Here is a 21,068-nt window from a genome sequence, read left to right as displayed (position 1 = left end):
CATAGGATGAGGCAATTAGTCAATAGTGTGCACAGTAAATATTAATGATCAGAACCACTTATAAAAAGATAAATATAAAATAATATAAATGTAAAAAAATACAAAAAAAAATCTATCTAATTATATTATTTTCATTTTAAACCGCCAGAGGAAATGATACAAAAATGAAAGTAAGTACTCTGGGGGGGACACATGTTTTCACACCTTGTAAATAATGAAAATGTATCAAACAAACACAAATATACAGTACATCTCAGCGCAACAGGTGGAGTAGGAAAACACAATTGACAATACACAGTGAATTGCAGAATTGATGATTTGAAGAATTGATGTAAATCTCTACAACTTGTCTTTCATTTTTTTGGGCCAATATTCACACAGCGTAATAAGTCTGACATACAGAAAAAAATATATATACGTTTATACATACATTTTTAGATTGTTTGGGGTAGTTAGACACAGTACCTGAATTGGTGCACCTGATAGAACAGGTTTTTAATGTGAAGTCCAATTTTACACATTCAAGTGAGAAATGTGCATATTGCACATATAGCCCGGAAGTAGCTCATTTTAACAGATCGTATTTTTCTTCATGTAGCCAACAGAATATTGAATTTAAATGACATTCTATTGCTCAACATTTCCATGTCAGTTGCTTAGAATGCCGCCGCATATTCATAGAGAAGAATACCACGTTTGAACTGTCGACAAATGGCTGGCCAGTGCTGGTGGAGTACACGCGACCAAGAAATCAAGAGTTTATCTCCTCAGATGTGCGACTCTCCTGTGTCCTGGCTGCTCTTGGATGCCTTTGAATGGATGACAGGAAGAAAAGAGACAAGCCAATCAGTCACCACTGGGCAACTTTATTGCTCATTCATTATCGGCAAAGGCTGGGCAGCACTGTCAGCAGGATAAAAACGCTTCACCTCCATGTGATCTATTGTTCGGGATTGTGTTTTGTCATTTACTACTCTGCAACAGATTACTGAGATTATTTTTTTTCCACATTATTTTATTTTTGATTCATGTAATTTCAAAATGACCAATTCGATTATTATTGTTCTAATTTATTGATACAGTATTTTGTTTTCAGCAAGTGTAGTTGACAGATACTATTTTTATATTTCTCACGGTGTGAAAGCTGGGCTTGTTTTTGCTGAACACACTGGTGTATGAATAACAACTCACAGATATACAAATTAATTGTCCTTTCTCCACTGAAAAAGTGCTGTGTTGAATTTACTCAATTCTATTTCCTCACGTGTTTGCACAAAATAAAATTATTGGGATCAAGGTACATGTTTTACGTCTACTTAATTAAACAGTGTGTCTAGATCCTGATGATTTTAATAATTTCAATTTGCTCAAACTGGATAAATTCACGTGGCATGCTGGTGGTAAATCACTGTTTTTGATAATCTTTAACATATTTGCTCATGTGTTGGTATCGGTAGGCCAAGAATTATTTCAAATTATTTATTTTTTTCTTCATCGAAAGCTATAGAAATGAACCTTTTTGGGGCACCTCAAAATAGCCAAAACCGCACCATTTTTTGTTGGAATGAAAATGTATAAATTATAGGGGATTTGAACATGACCCCACCCATAACAGAACACACAAAAAGTTTCCAGGACCCATGCTTGAAATTGAAAAGAAAGTCGGGTATTTTGGTTTAAAATAGACATTTGGGGGATTCCACCAAAAATTTGTCCAAATAAGGCGTAGTTGGAAGCATCTAATCCAGACACTAAAATTGCGCAACTTTTAACCTCCTCGTGTGAGTGGAGCATGGCAAATAAAGGATATCTTATCTTATCAAAATTAATCCATTATTTATTTGTCTTGAAAATGAAAAAAAAAAGAGATTAGAAATTAGTCCCTACATGTTGTTTGCTGGGAAACAAGCTGAATTCAGAGTAGCTTTTCTTCGGCGGTGCATTGAATCTGGACAGGAGGTTTCCATACTCGTCCCTCACCTAAAATCCACAACAAGAAGATTGAAAGTTATTCAAATGTCGCTCTTACAAAGACTTTGAGTGCAATCTAGCTGATTTTTTTTCAGTGATTGACCTGCTTGGAGAACAGACAGTGCATCACAAACAGCATAAGGCCCTGGAGGCTGGCGAAGATGGTGAACAGGTAAGACATGACCATGGTGCTCTTTTCAAATTGGAAGCAGCCAAAAATCCACGTGGTGCCAAGCACGCAAAGCTGGGCCACTGCTGTGATGGTGAACGCTCTGCAGGGGGCGACAAAGAAGCGCGTTGGTAGAAATGAGGGGCGGGTGAAGCTTCACTCAACACATCTTTGGTATGTTGCAGGATTTTAAAAAAAAGTAATTTACACTTGCTGACTTACTTTATTTTCTGTAAGGTGTTTAGGTCAGGGTTCAGACTTGAGAATTTCTGCGCCAACTTCCACGCCGTGATCAGAAAGAAGAAAATGTTGACCTGGAAAGCAACAAGGGGCATATTGTGGAAACATAACTTTTATTGGTATGTGAAAATACACAAATACACAAATCATGTAACAATTTGACAAATTTACATACAAAAAAACCTCACACGCCGAGTTTCGGAATGTCTTAAGAAATTCATGCTGTACTTACGGCAATGACGACGCAAACCGGGCCCAAAAAACTCCAGATGAAGTCCACATTTAACCAACAACTGCAAACACATGTGTAAAAGTTGCAAAGTGACCCAGCGATTAATAGAAAATCACCATCATGGAGTAGAGTACTCACTATTGCTGGGTGCCGTATCCTTTGGGATTGATCAAAGCAGAGATGGCGACGATCACAGCCGGGACACCGTAGCCGGCCGCCATCATATAGAGGGTCCGGAAATTGGTATTGAACACGAGAATAACCATCCGAAAGAGCTGCACGCCTTCCAGACACATCCAGCAAAACGCGGCCAAGAAGAAATAATGAAGCAGGCCGGCAATCACTGCGCAGGTATTCTAACAGATGGACAAAGCAACAGTATTGGACACGTCACTTCTATTTCACCTCTCCATTTTTTTGAAGCTCTTGTCCTCATTAGGAGCTTTGCGCAGGGCACATTTTAAGATTGTGAAAAAAAAATCACAATCAGATCATTTTTCACATTGATTCAGCCCTACCACAGTCCCTGAAAAGTCAATGAAGATCCAGTCAGGGCTGCACGGGAAGGCAGGAGCTTTAAAAAAAAATACTCACTTGGTTCTCTGTACGAGAAATCCCTACAAGAAAGATGAGGGCGGCGACAAAGAGGCTGATGCACAGGTGCAAGTGGATGGTGGTCCGGGGGCTTTGGATGGAGCGGATGAGCGAAAAGGTCAGGATGCAGATGAGCAGGCAAATTAGCGACAGGGACAATCCGACCCAGGTCGCGACCTGCAATTCAAACGTCGCCTGTCCGGAGGAGAGAGATGCATAAAGAACATCTCCCAGCCTCATGCTGGAAAACATCCTGAGTTTGGAATCCCTAATCTATATATACGGTACGTGTAAAATCAACACTACAGACAGCTAACTGTCAATCAAAAGAGAAATAGTGGATAGGGAGTGATTACTAAACACAGCGAGAGTGTTCACCTCCACATCGTAGAGGGCCATGAGCACAGCAAAGGTGCTCAAGTGGTTGCAGTAGCACACTGTGAATTCAGAGTTGGACTCCACCGCCGTGCAGCCGTCGGCAGACCAGCTCCCGTTCCCATGGGAAGCGTTCCAGAACACACACCAATGCAGACGGCCGTTTCCCTTGAAGAAAACAATACAGATAGATGTCCCGTGTGCGTGAGTTATTTAATCTCATGAAAGGAGAATTTTTTCCCAAAAATACGGTCATATAAGACAGCTTGGATATTTCCAGAATTTAGTAGGATGTGTTGCACATCGAGAGGAGCCAGATGAGGTGGCTTGGGCATCTGATTCGGATGCCTCCTGAACGCCTCCCTGGTGAGGTGTTCCGGGCATGTCCCACCGGGAGGAGACCCCGAGGAAGACCCAGGACACGCTGGAGAGACTATGTCACCCAGCTGGCCTGGGAACGCCTCGGGATCCCCCGGGGAGAGCTGGAAGAAGTAGCTAGGGAGAGGGAAGTCTGGGCTTCCCTGCTAAAGCTGTTGCCCCCGCGACCCGGCCCCGGATAAGCGGTAGAAGATGGATGGATGGATGGATGGTGTTGCAAAATGTAATTCACTACTGTAAAATTAATGCAAATGAAAACTGGTCCTAATTTAGACCCTGCAGAGTTGATAGTTACCCGTGTCAAGTGGCTAAAAGTTAGAATGACTGGCTCCTCCAGGTGACTGGTGTTGGTGTTCGTAACAGAGACGGTGACTACTTTGGAGTTGATGACGAAGCTTTCGTTGGCCTGCGAATTCATCCCGCTGAAGAAGCCATCGGTGAAGGTTTCTAGGTTTGCATAGCTGAGCAAGGACACGCTTGCGAAGCCTGCGATGGTCACGACAGAAACACAACAATCAAGCTAACGCCTTTACGGAAGCGCTCATTTGGTTGAAGGTGTGAACACCACCTGGATACAGGGAAGGATCGCCAGAAACTGTTTCCAACGTGATATTCAACGTAACTGGCTTAGTTGATAATATCGCGACTCCTTGAGGTGGCATGGCTCCTTTGTAGTTAAGGAGATCCAATTCTGAAAACAGAGTAAAATCAGTTCGACATTGCGGGTTTTTTTTTGTATGAGTTTGACGGCTCATTTTATTGTATTAAAGGTTTACAACGTTCATTTATTCAATAAAATGTTTACATACTCTAAATATTTTTGCAATTTGCGGGTCGGACCATGACCCACCTGAGTTAGCAGGGGGGAAAAAAAGTGTTTTGTCACATTGTAAATCGCATTACCACCCCCTGCAGGTCTGGAGCTGAAGTGCAGGCATTTCATTATGTCTAAGCGCGGTTACACTTCTATTGTGGGAAAGTAGGATAACTTTTCATCAAGATTCCGACTAGATCTTGAAGAAACAAAGTCACTGGAAATAGAGTATCATTACCCGAATATTCGTGTGATCTCCTTATTCTGCCTGCGTCAATAAAAGGTGCTATCAGATTCAACGCACTCTCCACCAAGTTCAGAAATTTGGACACTTTCCTGTTTTCTTTCAGAGCGCCAGTGAACAAGAGTTGATCAATGATCAGCAAAAGTCTCTGTAAGGAAAAAAAAACACTTTTGTTGGAGTTGTGGTTTCCATTTGATGATATGTTTAATGTTGTGCTGTGTGTAATGTTGTGGAAGCCCCGGGAGTGTTCACCACCAGTACGTATGATTGACACAAAATTGGGTACACATGCTCATCATGATTAGGTGCATGAAATAGTTTCGGGAACCCGTACTATGAAATGCACAGGAAGTTTTGTGGGAAAGTGGCCATTTCGAGGAGTTCTTCAGTTCAATTCATCCATTTTAATATAACATATCCCAAATAACTTTGGTTGAGGACTGGGATTCTCTCTAGGTAAAGTAATATCTGTGTCGTAGTACCAGATCATTGTTTCATGGATGAGTATAGTACAGACGTACCCTGATATTGGTGCATGCCGAGTACTAGTATTTTTGCAATATTAGATACAAAGGTCTGAGCAGAAATACCCAAAGCAGGTCGGGGTCATCGAAGTCTTCTGGATCCGCACCCTTGATCAGGTCCTCACACTTTTGCTTCAGCGTTATCAGAAGATGATTCGCAATGGCAACATTCTAAGCAGGAACCATTTAAGGAGAATTAAAAACAAGAAGAGCTTTTGAAGTTCACTACTTGTGCGTGGACTTACCTCTTTTAGATCCCATGTGTCTTTGAATGCATCACAGTCTAATGCTGAAGACAAAGGAGTTTGATTCAATAAATTGTCCCTGAAATTATGCTGGAGGAGAGAGAGAAAAAAAAATCTTACCTGTGCAACGAGCGGCTTTGTTTCCGTAATTGGTAAACCCATCATGGCACGCACAGTAAGGGCCACTGGTTCCAATGTGGCAGGTTCCATTTCCACAGTGGTTTGTCTCATCATTTGAACATACAGCTTGAAAAAAACAAAATCAAAATGTCAAAATATTATTTTGAGTAAATGGGCTCAACAAGCGAAGCTTTATACAATACAATACAATACATGCTGATTTATATAGCGCTTTCACAACAGCGGCAGCTGTAACAAAGCGCCTAACAAAACAGTTAACATAAAGTAAAATAATAAACACAACACAACATAAAACACGGACTTTATGTATTTAATGTGGACACAAAAGTTAAATTGCTTGTGTACAAATAAGTGAAACTCTTCCAAATTTCCCTCTGTAGCATGTTTGCACTCACAGGTGACACAGAGGCGCTCTAAAGCAACCACGCCAAAGGAAAGATGTATTTTTTAGGATGTGGGTAATTGCACCAGATAACCACGGATGCGAACAAAAGTGCTCAAGTTTTTATCAAGTGAAAGATGGGTGAACTCATGCCGGACCCGAAATGCGCCACCGGGCCCCATTTTAGCCAAACGTCCAAATTCAGGAAAACGGAAATGGTGAAAATCGGCTTCATATCTCCACAATTCATTTCTACATAGTTCTCAGTCTTTGCATATTCATTCATTCATTCATTCATCTTCTGAGCCGCTTGATCCTCACGAGGGTCGCGGGGGTGCTGGAGCCTATCCCAGCTGTCTTCGGGCAGTAGGCGGGGGACACCCTGAATCGGTTGCCAGCCAATCGCAGGGCACACAGAAACGAACAACCATTCGCACTCACACTCACACCTAGGGACAATTTAGAGTGTTCAATCAGCCTGCCACGCATGTTTTCGGAATGTGGGAGGAAACCGGAGCACCCGGAGAAAACCCACGCAGGCCCGGGGAGAACATGCAAACTCCACACAGGGAGGCCGGAGCTGGAATCGAACCCGGGACCTCTGCACTGTGAAGCCGACGTGCTAACCACTGGACTACCGGGCCGCCTTGTCTTTGCATATGTTTTCTCCAATTATCTTTGAATATTCATTCATTCATTCATTCATTCATTCATTCATTCATTTTCCGATTTGCTTATCCTCACAAGGGTTGCGAGGGGTGCTGGAGCCTATCCCAGCTGTCTTCGGGCAGTAGGCGGAGGACACCCTGACCTGACCCGGTTGCCAGCGCAAAACAGTGTCTTTGTTTTTGTACAGTGCAACATTTGTCTTGGATTACACACTCAGCAGCCGCATGGCATTGCTGACCTGCACGGGGCTCTTGAGGTAACGTGAAGTTGTTTCCGCCAGACTTGATTGCGAAGCCGGCTTTGCTGACGCAGTCATAACTGCCGGCCGTGTTGATGCACGTCGCATTGGGCCCGCAGATATTTTCCTCCAGACACTCATTCACATCTATACAGTGGATAGACAAACATCATCAATCTCTAAACAGGAAAGTCATCCACATTGCAAACTCCATGTCTAATTGACTGCTGCAGTCTACTGTAAACCGCCATAACTTTAGGCACATCCGCACGTGAATATTTAGAAAATTCAGCATTTCCATTGGGCCATTACAGCTTTTGAAGACTCCGATTTGTGGCACGTGAAATAATTAAACCGTGCACGGTGTTACAGTGGCTGAAAGTGTTTGTCATGCAGTACATTTGTTATGTACAATTCTGTTATATTTAACTATGAAGTACAATCTGTTTGCATTTTCTCTTTTAAAATGATTTATTTTTGAAAATATACATAGGAACAGTTCTTATTCAAAATATTGTCAGGTATACAGTCGCACTTAATTTTCAACTTTTCAAACTATGTCCCCCAACCCCACCCAAAAACAAAAACAATGCATCTTACCATTGCAGTCAGAATTGACATTGACAACAAATCCCTCATTGCAACCACAGTAGTACATTGGACTGGTGTTAATACAAGGTCGCGATCCACAGATTTCTTTGTCCTCCAAGCATTCATTGATATCTGCGGAAAATAAAGTTCGTATCAAATCTGAAACCAGCAGAAAAACTCATTCGAAATGAACGTGTATCTTTGAGGAGAGGATTTACCTTCACATGTTAAAGATGACTCGGCAGTAAAATTGGTGGACCTCTCATTGGTTTGAAATCCTTTTTCACACATGCAGTTGAAGCTGCCAATGGTGTTGACACAAAATGCATTCTTTCCGCAAAGCCCCATGCCTTCAGGATAGTCCTCATTGCACTCGTCTTCGTCTTTGGGGAAACATGAACGAATGATTGAATGACTGATGCAACAATCAGTTGCAATTGTTTTATATAATCAAACATAAATCGTTGTTTCTGCAGCAATGAAAGGACAGTCTTGAAGTCGTGGTCAGTTGAAATCATTTTTGACTAAAACTAAAACAACAAAATAGAATAAAAATAAAGGCTAGCTTAAAAAAACATATACCGGTAATATATGGCGGTCCATAATTAATTCTGAAAATGTAAGGTATTGGTTAAGGTGCTTGATGTTGGCTTGGGCCATGGGGCACAATCATTTCTGCCCCAGAACTCAATTTAAAAAAAACTGTATCCAAAAAAAAAAGGAAAAATATTGACTTTGTTGCGTTGATGATGAGCGAATCATGTGAAAAATGTCTCTTGACCCCCTTATCACTCTTTGCTACGAAGAATTCACAAAACTAAAATGGCAAAGAGTTAATGTGTTGTATTTTTATCATGAATCCCTAGTTGCTAGGTATGATTCCTGAGCTGCATAAACACAACTTTGTAAATGGTTACTTAAGATAAGATAAGATAAGATATCCTTTATTCGTCCCACACTGGGGAAATTTACAGCCTCCAGCAGCAAGAATGTATGTAGAAAGAAGAAAGGAGATAACAGATAAAAAAAACAAAACAAAACAAAAATCATACCATTGCATTTGCCTTTCACCAAATTAAATCCCTTGGGACACGCGCAGTCTGACATCGCCAACATGGCGGACAGGTACAGAGCTGAAAAGATGAGAAATTGCTGTCGTTATCCAGTTCATCACCTCCTCACTTCATCTTCTTCTCACTCAGTCAGTCTCCAAACGCGCCCGGATATGTCAAATGACACATTTGACATGGATTATTAGTACGCCAGGGTCTTTGTCAAAAAGGCAAATGTCCTCATTTCTCCACCCTCATTTCCTCAGATTGTTCCCATACACGCGGTGTGCGCCATCACTCATTCGCAAGGCCGCGCGGGACTTCCTATGGGTGAGGAAACCTCGACTGGCAGTGCGGGTGCAGATGTATATGTATATAAAACGTGACGTCCTTTGCTCGCGGTGCACACACACTCCTCTGCGGTAATCCAAAGCACAACAGATGACCATCACATATCCGCAGACGGGGAGAAGGAGGGCAATTATGGCGCCTTTTCTCCATAAAACGAAGCCACAGTCACCCTCAAAAGAAGAAGGCCGGTTTAAACGTGTAGTATGACTTTGTGGAAACACTTACAAATATGGTTTGAATGTTAAACCGCCTGCTATAACTCAAACACTTTCTGTCATTTTGGCACGGTATTTAAAAAAAACACACTCCATCTAGTAAGGATTTCTGGTCCAAGTGGTGATTGTTTAATTTGACAATACACCTTTTGTTGTGGTGGTGATTGCAACAAATGTTTGACAGGCTACCCCATTTGCCTTTGTTTCCAAGTGACATGATGTCATGATATTTTTGTCGGGCTTCGCCTTGTTATTTTCTGCATGGGAAAACCCCCCAAAAAGAAGTCAAGTTTGTTTTTCCCCCATGGGGTTGCAGCTGCTATCAGGCTGATTCTTGCATGAGATGAGGTCATATATAGGTTTTTTTTTAAAGTAGAACAGAGAGCCATCTCTCTGAGTTGCATAGATGAGATAGGGAGTTGCTGGATGGAAAGCAGAGCCACACCTCCTCCCACTTCCTTTTCGTGTCTTTGATAGCTGACTCTATCACCATTAGTTGTAGTCAAAGTAATGGGGCAGCATGGCGAATAACAGTTTGGGGTTCGATTCTCGACTATGGCCATCATGTGTTGCGTTTATGTGGTGCCCTCCCACATTTGAGAAATATACTTACTCGGTTGCATAAAGACTGTAAATTGTCGATAAATATGACTGTGAGAGTAGATGGCTGTTTGTCTGTATACTGTAAAGATATCTGTGGTGGATTATCCTACCTAAGGTTCCTGTAAATAAATGTCTTGTAAATTTGACACATCACATAGAAGAGTCGTTAACAACCCTTCCAAATTTGAATCATTAAAAAAAGTATATAAAATGGAGTTTCAAAGTCATAAAAACTCAAGCTTTTTGTTTCTGCTCTCAAATGCTTTGGTCACACTCGCTTAAAAATGAATGCTACTTTATATCATGCTGTCTCATCCCTAAATGTTTGAATCGCAAAAATGTTTCCCCATAAAGCGTCCAGTGGCTGGTATATCTCTGTCATAATGAGGTCTTCCGTGGCATGACGTGAGGCGCTAACCAGCTAGCTTGCAAGCCAACAATCTTGGTCCTAGTCAAAATAACTACAGTAATTAAAATAACTTTTCAATTGCTCTAGATAACCAAAGATGCAAAAGTCATATAGTGTGAGAGGGGAGACTCATGTCAACAGCTGAAAAACCAGGAAAACTATCATCATGGAAAAAAAAACATTTTATCACCATACCTCCACAACAGACTACTATCTTCATCTCCATATTTGAACACATTTCCGGTGTTATCTTCGAACACGTATGATGTATTTAGAAGCAAATATCTGGATTCAATTCAAAAGGCACTTAAAATTTTAAAATGGTAAATTTCCCCAGTGTCCGACAAATAAAGGATATCTTATCTTATCTTAAAATGTATCATTTCAAAAGTCCCATGGCACTAAAATAGAAATGTCACAAACAGGCTTTATGATGTCATCTAGTCAAAGAGCATTCAAACTGACGTGCCTGCCATCTCATGCTGTGATAACACAACTTTTTCATTTCTTAGTAATTTATCAACCAATTGACTGAAATTCCCACTGCGGACCTGACCATGTGCCTGATGTATGTTTGGATGAATTTGGTGTTGCAGAAATACCTCTCAAAACACCTATGGGATGAATCCACAGACATCTTGTACAACGATAAATCAAAGTGGTTACAAACATTCAGCCTTAGTCTCATCAGATCATAACACATTCGCCAATGTATTTGGCAAAGACCATCAGACCATAACAGTCTTCAACAAATACATTTGAAAACATGTTATGGGCTGATGCAACCAAAGTAGATTCATTTTGTCGGTTGGCTTTCATTTCCCGTAATTGACACGTGTCCCAAAACTTTTGTCCAGGTAGAATTTAAAAGGGACTTTGCAGGTCTCATGACAAGGCAGTAAAACCGGATCATCAATGATCATCGCGATAAACATACAGTGGAAGATAAGTAAAAACAAAGCTATTTGTCTGACTGTAATGTGGTTAATTCTTAGGGTTGTAATCATGGATTCCTGAGCAAATGAATGGTTTTCCCCACAGACATGAACAATTCCATTTACAATGTTTATAGCATAGTTGAAGCTGTTGTGAAAACTAACACCGGGCTATTTTCCATGGAAACATCTGTGCAAGAGAATAGATTTGACTCACCCAGAAGCAGGAGTTTGATCCACCCTACCATGGTGACCAGAAAAGGACAGTCTTAACTTCTCCTCTCTGTCTTCAGAAACAACTTCTGAGTTTCCAACACGGACATAAAAACATGCGAGTGAGTACATCTACCCACACGTATGGGTGGAGTGAGAAGTGGGAACGTGGGGTGTGTGAGTGTATGTGATGCACGATTTTTTTTCTTTTTTACATTTGTACACATCACGTCAGTCTCTCACTTCCTTCTAGATGGTAGTTGTCCGTCAAGGGAGGGGGTCATGTGCTGTTTGGACTCTGCGACCTGTCATTGTTTCGTGCGGCCCATTTTGATGCTTCGCCCTCCCGCGGGCAGCGTTGTTACGGAGACACGGTTTAACTATGGCGATGACATATAAATGGCTTCTGCCTCTGATTGCGACCAAGTGAGACAGTGAAACAATGGTGCCGAATGTATGAACTTCCCTTCTTTTATTTTCCTCACATTTTCTCATTTGGATTCTCAATGGAATATATTTTAATAAAAAAAAAACACACACACAAAAAGAAAACCATGCACAAAGGTGACTTTTGGGACATTGGTGGAAGAAGTCAGATTCAGATTAAAGTGGTCAAAGAGTGTTAAAATATATTCTCGGTAGCAGTACATTATGAAAATGAAAACAAATACACGTTTAATCTCCTCATCACATTATTAATTGCACACAACCAATTAACAGATTACTAGTTATGAAATCGGTCAAGTCAATATGATAATTTGTTCGATTATTGTTCAAGTGACTAGACGGGAGCAAAATTACTGCAAAAAGTTTCAAGGTTCTTTGTCACACATGACAATTTGACATTTTGGTACACGTTTCAGCAAGGATCATGTGATTTGACACAGATGATTTCCTTTCACGGACCACATAAAATAATGTGGTGGGCCGGATATGGCCCCCGGGCCTTGAGTTTGACACAGGTGTCCACACTGTATGATATGCCAGTACCTAAAAAAAAATAAATCCAAATGGTATTACCCGCTATGCAGTTTAAATCACATGTTTAACGGGGGACATGAAGCGATGAGGAACCTTCGTAGACAAGAAAGGGACAGAACATTCTTCGACTTCTCCATTTTGTTTACCTTCTTGTGAGAATTTGCCAAGTGCACTTGTTAAGGTTTGGGCTGAGAACGCAACACTCAATGACGCTTTGCAGGCATGTTATTGTGCAAGTGGAGTACACTAAACAACACGCACACCCTGCGTCTTTTCTCAACTCCAGTGCCGAGTGACAAGGCCATTTGGAGGCCACCACTCCGTATCCAGACGCTTGCCCACAAGGTGGCCGGTCATTTTAGGTGTGAAATTGACAGACAGCTGTTTCCCTGGAAGCGGCCATGGGGGAGGGGCTGCTTGAAATGTTGCAAACATGACCCTAAAAAAGGAGACTTGGTGAGCTGTCAGAATTACAGGAAGAATGCTTTGTCCAGATGTGAAAAATGACAACTTAAGCACAGTAAAGAGCAATTGTCAAGTCAAGTCAAGTCAACAGTATTTATAGAGCACTTTCAAACAGCCATCGCTGCATACAAAGTGCTGTACATGGAGCGATTTAACATATACAATAAACAGTAAGACGAATCAGTAATAAGTAATAAGTAATAAGGCGGTAGAAAGCACCAAGCAGTAAAACCAATAGCAAATCTAAGTCATGCTGAGTCAAACGCCAAAGAATACAAGTGAGTTTTGAGGAGGGATTTAAAGATGGGCAGCGAGGAGGCTTGCCGAATGTTCAGTGGGAATTGTGTACATTTCTGACACAAACAAACCTTCCGATTCTTTCTCACCTACACAGTTTCCACATGTTTGAATTGGAATATTTTTTAGTTTCTTAATCAAAGAAGAGTTACTTAACGAGGCTGCTCCTCATTAACTTATCCTGTTATCTGACCACCCTTTTCCTGCACATACAGAGAGATGGGGCGCTTACAGTATTTAGGACTGTTTTGTATCGGCTGTGCCTTGTTTCGGAGTTCTCAAACAATGAGGAGGGACCGCTGTGCAAGTCCAGCTGTCTCAACAACTTCCTGACAAACATTGGACCGAAAAGGGCTCAGGATGGAGACTCAATACTTTCTCGTCTGACGTCCGATGTCTTCGGTCATATTTATTTTCAGACTGGCTGCGCCGAAATACATTTTCAATTGTCAACACAAGAGAAACAATATCTAAAATTCTCCATTCTCCCATGTGTCACACATTTAGTCAACAGTCGACCCACAGAAAATGGAAACAAAAGAAACAAAAAAATGTGACAGTAGCTGAGGGAGGTGTTACATCCTGCTAATGTTCTTGTTTAAATGTATGAGAGCCGAAAAATAGACTCTCACTCTGAAACTTTAAATTTCTACTATAAATAAACTTAAACTATGAAGCAAAAATGTACAAAAAAATCCAATCAAAAGCCCCTCACTTCTCTTTTATTGTCTTTGGTTTATTGCAACTGCTTCCTTCCCACTTTTATCTATCTATCTATCTATCTATCTATCTATCTATCTATCTATCTATCTATCTATCTATCTATCTATCTATCTATCTATCTATCTATCTATCTATCTATCTATCTATCTATCTATCTATCTATCTATCTATCTATCTATCTATCTATCTATCTATCTATCTATCTATCTATCTATCTATCTATCTATCTATCTATCTATCTATCTATCTATCTATCTATCTATCTATCTATCTATCTATCTATCTATCTTGCTAGCGGTTTGGTGTGCTATCTACCGTCTTTGTTACTGATTTGTTGCTTTACTGTTGTATATGTTAGTTGTTCCATGTACAGCACTTTGTGTGCAGCGATGGCTGTTTCAAAGTGCTCTATAAATACAGTTGAGTTGAGATAGTCAATTTTATTTTGTAAATAGAGTGAAACTTGATTGAAACTTGACTTGTTCAGCTACATTTCCGGTTTTATTGTGGAAAAAAACGTTTCCGTTTTGCTTCCTTTTATCCTCTAACCTGTACAACGTGAGACTCAACAAAGTCGTTCAGTCATCATTAATCCCCCTTTTAAAAAAGTCATCATTTCAGCGCCATTCAGTTTTGTCGGATCAAAATATTCCTGGCATTTATTTTGTCAACGTCCATCTCGCTCGTACGTAAACTGTTTCTTGTTTGACATTTTGCGTTTTGAGTGAACACACCTGCAGGTAACCATCGTTTTTGTTTAACCCGTACTCGTCGTCCGTTTTCCTATAATACGTGCAAAGAATAGTTTTTTCAACTGTCGAAATTAGTGGACTAGATGAGAAAGAGATTAAATGGGAAACGGTTGACTTGAAAATATTCGCAGGTGCTGTTTCTTGAGTTTCTCTTGACAGCATTTGTTGAGGAAGAGTCCTTAATTAAGAATTAAGCAGGCAAACTACGTATTGTATGAAAGACTGCGTTGTTTCGTCTATCTTTCATGTACTATTTGGAGTAATTTTTTTCTGCTTTTCTACCTCCCATAAAGTGCATACCGGGCTTGAGGACACATACTTGACTGCCTCCTGCATCATCTGGTAGGTACCTATGAAGTGGGGTTCACATAAAGGCACGAGTATAATTTAATCAAATAATTGCATAAAAAATAGGTTTGCATTTTTAAACAACAATGCCAATATAAAATGTGCATGTAAGGCACAGGTATTATGTTTGCCCATTTTGGGTGCCCAGCCTCACGTTCTTTAGTGTAGTATCTGTGAAGAAATGTGTTTCTTTATAAGGCCCGGTGAGTGATTTGTGTGCCAAAGAATGAGAGTGTAGTTGGCTGCTGCTAGCTCAAGTTAGCCAATCAATGTGTTAGATGTCTATTAGGTGTCTCTTTCTTTTGTTCCCATTTCTTCAATAAATTGATTGAAATTGCATGTCGACGGTTGCGTCTCTTCTGGATCGCTTTCGGGGACATGACAATACAGTCTAACGAGCGACGGTAGGCTACATTAAATTAGCTGAAGATGTTCACCATATTTTGGAAATGGCAAAAAAAAAAAAAATTAAACAAAAAATGAAAATGCCATGGGTCTTAATGGATGCCGGGTGCAGTCACAGTGACCCTTAAAGTCAACAATGTCTGCATTGGAATAGTACGCTTTGTGCTGACCTCATACAATATGTGCAAAATGACATTTCCCTCATTTTGTCAAGAATAAATTGTCCTTGCAGAGCGCAGCATGGCTCCTGTGCTGATTTAGTCTGTCCACTCTTCCACAGTCGAGCTGAACCTTTTTATATAATGTGCCAAAATACATTTGAAGTCTATTATTGCGCTGTGTAAGACATTGAGTTTTGTTTCATTGACCTCCTCGGTTCAATGTTCTCAGAGGAAATGACTTTGGCTTATTGTCACACTCTTACATTGAGGAAGCGTCTCATATTGGTTATGTAACGGCCATAAATATTGCAAAAATCACTTTTGTTTCATCCCAGGCCGTCTGACAGTGTCAGCAAGCTACTTATTCTTTTAGAATTTACTCAATGAATATAAAAATTTAAACATTACAATTCCTTACTTTGAAATGAAAATTTGCCACAACTTTGTATAGGATACATTAATTGATTAAGGCTGATTTTTAATAACTAATTAATATTACTTTTATATTTACTTCATTTTTAAATGTGCACAATATCTAAACATATGTAATAAAAGCACTGTGTAAATGACAAACACAAATAATTATTTTCACAATATATGCTCACTTTTGAGGAGATATATTTTATACTTATCTGTTTTTAAAGTACATAATATAATCTAAATAATTCACAACTGTTGTTGCGTCATTTTTCCATAATTGATCAGTTTAAGTTATTAATTTACTTCTTAATCTTACACTTGCTTACTCCTAAATACACAATAGGAACATCTATTGACTGTATGAATAATATTTTTTGTTTACACAATGCATGAATATTAAAGCAAGTATATTTGTTCGTAATAGGAACACAATAGGAAATATATCGAATGCATGCTTGAATGGACTTTTCATGATTGCAGCCAGCTTTTTAACTTTTTCACATGTGTAACAATTCCTTTTGCTCATCGGATTCCACTTTTATGATGTAAACAGAATCTGCACATACTCTTTTCACTAAACATAAATGTCCCCATTGTAGTGGCAATATCGGTTATTTTATCTTAATTGTGAAATAAGATTTCGCCATAGAGAAAGCAAGAGCACCTGCTGGTGGACAAATCTGGTAATACACCCACCGTCTCAACTGTATGCACTTATTGTCTTCGGTTGCATACTGTAACTGCACGCATACAGTAGATGCTGTAACTCCTAACCCCCCACTCTCAAAAGCAATTTCCAGGCTTGTTTAGGCACATTTTGTATTCACTTTTTGTGAATTATTGTTGGCAGACCAGCTTAAGAGGAGTCAGTTGTGTATTTCCAGCATAGAAAAAAATATTCTCATTAGGTGCAATGTGAAACAACAAGCTGGAAATTAAGGTCGAAGCACCAACTCAGCAAATTCAGCAAGTTTTTTTTTTTTTTACATTTCAAATAAAACTCCATAAAATGCTGACCCAAACATTCTGAACACGATGTACCGCTCCACATGCAGGATAAGCCAGGAGGCGGCTTAAGGCAAAATGATGGAATATGTTTTATGTTTGCAGAAATAACATAGTTGCATTGCATTGGTCTCCCATATCTCTCTGGAGTAGACATTTTAAAGTGTGCTACATAGTTGGACATGCTGGATTCAATTAAAAGATTGGACGCAGCTTATTCATCTAGTCATACATAATGATGCCCGGTGAGGAGATACAGTAGTGTATAAAGACGTATGTACTTTCTATGTATGTGCGATAACGGATGAGTACCGTAATTGGTGATTTTGATTCAATTTTTCGAGAAAAATCTGCCAATGTCAGCAGATACTGCAAGACTTCACTCAGTACAAGTCCTCTACTTACCTCTTTGTACTTACTGATACCGCTTGCTTGCCGATATTTGATAATGGCATTACATCTGGCAATTGCGATGAAAAATCCCTAATCTCTCTAAAGCGGCGGTGTCAAATTCAGGCCCGCGGGCCATATCTAGCCCACCACATCGCTTTATGTGCCTCGCAAAAGCAAATTTTACTGCATCATCTTCAAAGATTCTTGTTAAAATCTGCCCACGTTTCAAATTATCATACGTAATAAGTACAAAAATATATTGCAGCGGGTTCTTTTATTACCATACTGCGTTTTCAACAAATATTATCCTTGGCCTCTGATTTTAAAACAACTTATCCATCACTTTATTGTGTGTAATAGCCATCACACGTTCAAATGAGAAAAGGCCAAAATTTTACTTACAGTACTACCAGGATTTTAGCATGGTCACAGTTCAACCCCCGAAACAGACTTATTACAGTTTTCATGATTTCCTATAAAAAACACTTTAGATATTAAAATGCAAAAAAATAAAAATAAGGGGCAAGTGGGTGCCATGTTTGATGGACATGGATCCACAGTCACGCCTGGGATTGGGACGTTCAGTATAAAATCTCCCCTAACCAAACTTTTTAACTGACTCGCTTCTATTCAGTCCCTGCGGTGCTCAAAGCCTCTGTGTGGAGAAAATGTGAAAGTTCTGCTCTGCTGGAGCTTTCATCCACATGGAGAACTTTACCTCGCCTTGGGCAATTGGGCCAAAGCACCCCCACCCGTCACCTGACATGACTGAGGGCAAAGGAGGAAACCAGAAAGCCAGCCTGACTGAACTGTGGAGCCCTTAAATGTAAAGTAGGCAAACAGTGCAGAGAATGGCCAGCAGGGGACCTACCTTGGCTAAGCTATTCCATTTTAAATCATAACTTTACAGATATACACAGGTGTATATTGATAAATTAGAATACAGTAGAAAAAATCATTTACTCGAGTAGTTGCATTTAAAAACTGAGTGCTCACTTTTCAAATTAGATTTTGGGGAAATGACGGATATTATTCAATCCGTGTCTTCTTGTTGCGGCTCTAATCACCGTGACGCCTTTTTTATTTATACCCCGCTGAACATTCATTAAGCCTTATATAGATAATTAAAATAATAAATTACAGAACATTTGAAACCTAAAGCAATGTCCCATGTTACATTTCAATCAAGAAATTTAACATGTTTAATTTTTCTGAGTAAGTCACAGTGTCCCATCGCTGGTGAGCTATTTTTAGAACAGGCTAGTACCAGCTGGAACAACATGGCACATTCATCAACAACAAAAACGCATCCCTGTTTGAGTTGTCTTTCATATCGCTCCCTCCCTCCTCTATCTCTGTGTGTAACTGTTCACCCTTCCCCTCTCTGCTCGCCCAGAAGGATTCAATTCAAAGCGACTGGCCTATATCAACTTCGAAGGGTTGGCAAGTCCTCTCAGCTCATTACCGTGAACTGACTGTGTGTAGCCCCGCCCATTGACACCATTTTGATTTTGGTTGACACCATCAGTGCGATTCATTTCAAAAAAGGGCTCAAAATATTAATGTCCTCTCATATGCAGTCACTGAATTAGAACCAAATATTATCAAGTCTAATGTTCTACTAGTACATTTTAAACAAATACACAAAATCAAACGTATGCACATACCTGTACATGCAAAAAAAAAAAAAGTACTGAAACAAATTTTTAAAAAGAAACGCTTACCATTCTTGCACAAGCTTCTTCAGGTGTTCCTAATGTTGTGTCCGGTGATTGTAAGGCCTTCGATAGCCTCATCGTAACAATCCCCAATCATCTTCCAAATGCCCCATCAGTATAATGTACAACTCGAATGTTTATGGCATTGCATAACATTGCGCAAATATTTCACCATGTGCTGTTTACTAATGAGCCCTTCAGGCTATTAGCTGGATTAATCTTAATAAAACGTATGCTTTGTAACATCTATAAGATTCATCACGTTTGAAGGATGGCGCTTTGAACGATCTTATTTATGTCTTTACCATGTTCTGTATTGACTGCATAATTAGGGCATAAAGCACCAGAAATCGATAGCGGCAATGTTTTTGTTATTGTACGGGATACATTTTGTTTTTGACTGTCGAGGCGATATTCGAAGATGGCACAAAGCGCTAACGGCGCCATCACTCCCACATGGCAATGCAATGATCCCTGCGCCTAATGTGGATTCCAGAAAACCCATTTGTCTAAAAGTGAGCCCCTCTGGACCCGTTCAACACCACAAAGTTAATAATCATAGACTGATGTACTTCATATTGTTTTGAAAGACACTAGAAATTGATTGCCGTCATTTGTAAGCGTGTACAGAATAAATGTTATGCGGGCGGGATTTAGTTTGGGGGGTGCATGAATAATTGCAAAATGTCTGCATGGCTCTCGGGCAGGGCCTGGCTTGTTTTGCACCCTTGGTGAGACATACTTTTGCCACCCTTGCCAGCTAACGATATCCCGCAAGGGTGATTGCAGTGTCTGGCATTCCTTTTTGGAAATGTGAGAGTACCCCAAACTTCTCTCTCATGTTCCCCAATGTCGAAAATGTTTCTTTGAATGGTTGAAGTTGCAGCATCGACGACGATTTTGGGAAAAATGCTCCCTCCGGCTTCCTTTGTGTATCACTCAAAGGCTCATCAGGTGCCTCGGATGAAAAGTGACACTTTTGTCGACTTCAGTCTCGTCACTTGAAGAACAGCCTCAGCATTCGCGTCTTCACAAATATCTTTTGCTGCCACAAAGGCCGTTTCCCGGTATTGATGTAAATCCTTCTCAGTTCTATCGAAGACTGACTGCCATATCAACCTGCATGCTGGGAGACCGCAGCAGCTTGCTGGCATGGTGGGTCATATTCAAGCGGTCGTACTACACAACTGTACAAATCCTGAAACGCTGTGATCCCACCTCTTCTGACGGGGACTAGGCCTCGATTTTAATGGTTGGGTGTCTACTGTGATCCCTCACGTCAATAAAGGTCTCTCTCGCGGGGACCTTCATACCTCAGTGGCTCCACACGTTAAAATTTGTTCTCCCGACGTCTTCAGTAGTCTCGGAAAAACAAAGTCCGTTGGTGGCTCACTCAGTCCTCTGGGAACCAGCTGAGTCCCAATTTTGTCTGTGATTACTGGTGAGGGTGGTTTAGTAGTCGACCTCACAGTGCAGAGGTTCAATTCCAGCTCCGGCCTCCCTTGTGTGGAGTTTGCATGTTCTCCCCGGGCCTGTGTGGGTTTTCTCTGGGTACTCTGGTTTCCTCCCACATTCCAAAAACATGCATGGCAGGCTGATTGAACACTCCAAATTGTCCCGAGGTGTGCGTTTGAGTGCCGATGGTTGTTCGTCTCTGTGTTCCCTGCGAGTGGCTGGCAACCGGTTCAGGGTGTCCCCCGCCTACTGCCCGAAGACAGCTGGGATTGGCTCCGGCACCCCCGCGACCCTTGTGAGGATTAAGCGGATCAGAAAATGGATGGATGGATGGATGGATTACTGGTGGCCAATTTACAG

The 21,068-nt window shown here is 40.6% G+C and overlaps 3 protein-coding genes across 5 annotated transcripts in view; 1 reads left to right on the top strand and 2 right to left on the bottom strand.

The window, feature by feature from the left end:
- adgrl1a (adhesion G protein-coupled receptor L1a) overlaps positions 1-21,068 on the top strand; it is a 220,946-nt gene that overhangs the window by 1,515 nt on the left and 198,363 nt on the right. The window contains exons 2-3 of one of the 2 annotated variants that reach the window (XM_052048907.1): positions 2,067-2,143; positions 15,097-15,145. The gene's annotated coding sequence lies outside the window, so the exon portion shown is untranslated. Of the gene's footprint in view, positions 1-2,066; positions 2,144-14,400; positions 14,737-15,096; positions 15,146-21,068 lie in introns of those variants that run through there. The other variant, XM_052048908.1, reaches the window with a different exon arrangement.
- Positions 1-21,068, bottom strand: part of slc27a1a (solute carrier family 27 member 1a) — an 82,215-nt gene that overhangs the window by 8,559 nt on the left and 52,588 nt on the right. The gene's annotated exons all lie outside the window — the stretch shown is intronic.
- Positions 206-11,786, bottom strand: LOC127589671 (adhesion G protein-coupled receptor E5). Of its 2 annotated transcripts, none has more exons than XM_052048927.1 (19): positions 11,590-11,786; positions 8,860-8,940; positions 8,026-8,190; positions 7,817-7,939; positions 7,217-7,363; positions 5,907-6,032; positions 5,787-5,830; positions 5,608-5,712; positions 5,012-5,165; positions 4,528-4,650; positions 4,255-4,445; positions 3,585-3,749; positions 3,207-3,401; positions 2,751-2,968; positions 2,613-2,673; positions 2,363-2,454; positions 2,075-2,243; positions 1,888-1,980; positions 206-809 (listed from the first exon to the last, which is right to left on the bottom strand). In XM_052048927.1, the coding sequence occupies exons 1-19, from the start codon at positions 11,618-11,620 to the stop codon at positions 768-770; spliced, it is 2,325 nt and encodes a 774-aa protein (XP_051904887.1). In that variant the 5' UTR covers positions 11,621-11,786; the 3' UTR covers positions 206-767. The 2 variants fall into 2 exon arrangements, with proteins under 2 accessions (XP_051904887.1, XP_051904886.1); XM_052048926.1 differs by lacking the exon at positions 11,590-11,786 and adding an exon at positions 10,633-10,739.

Source organism: Hippocampus zosterae, chromosome 17, assembly GCF_025434085.1.
Source record: "Hippocampus zosterae strain Florida chromosome 17, ASM2543408v3, whole genome shotgun sequence".
Classification (NCBI taxonomy): domain Eukaryota; kingdom Metazoa; phylum Chordata; class Actinopteri; order Syngnathiformes; family Syngnathidae; genus Hippocampus; species Hippocampus zosterae.
Note: the sequence above shows the minus strand (reverse complement) of the source record. Positions and strands in the feature narration are given on the sequence as shown.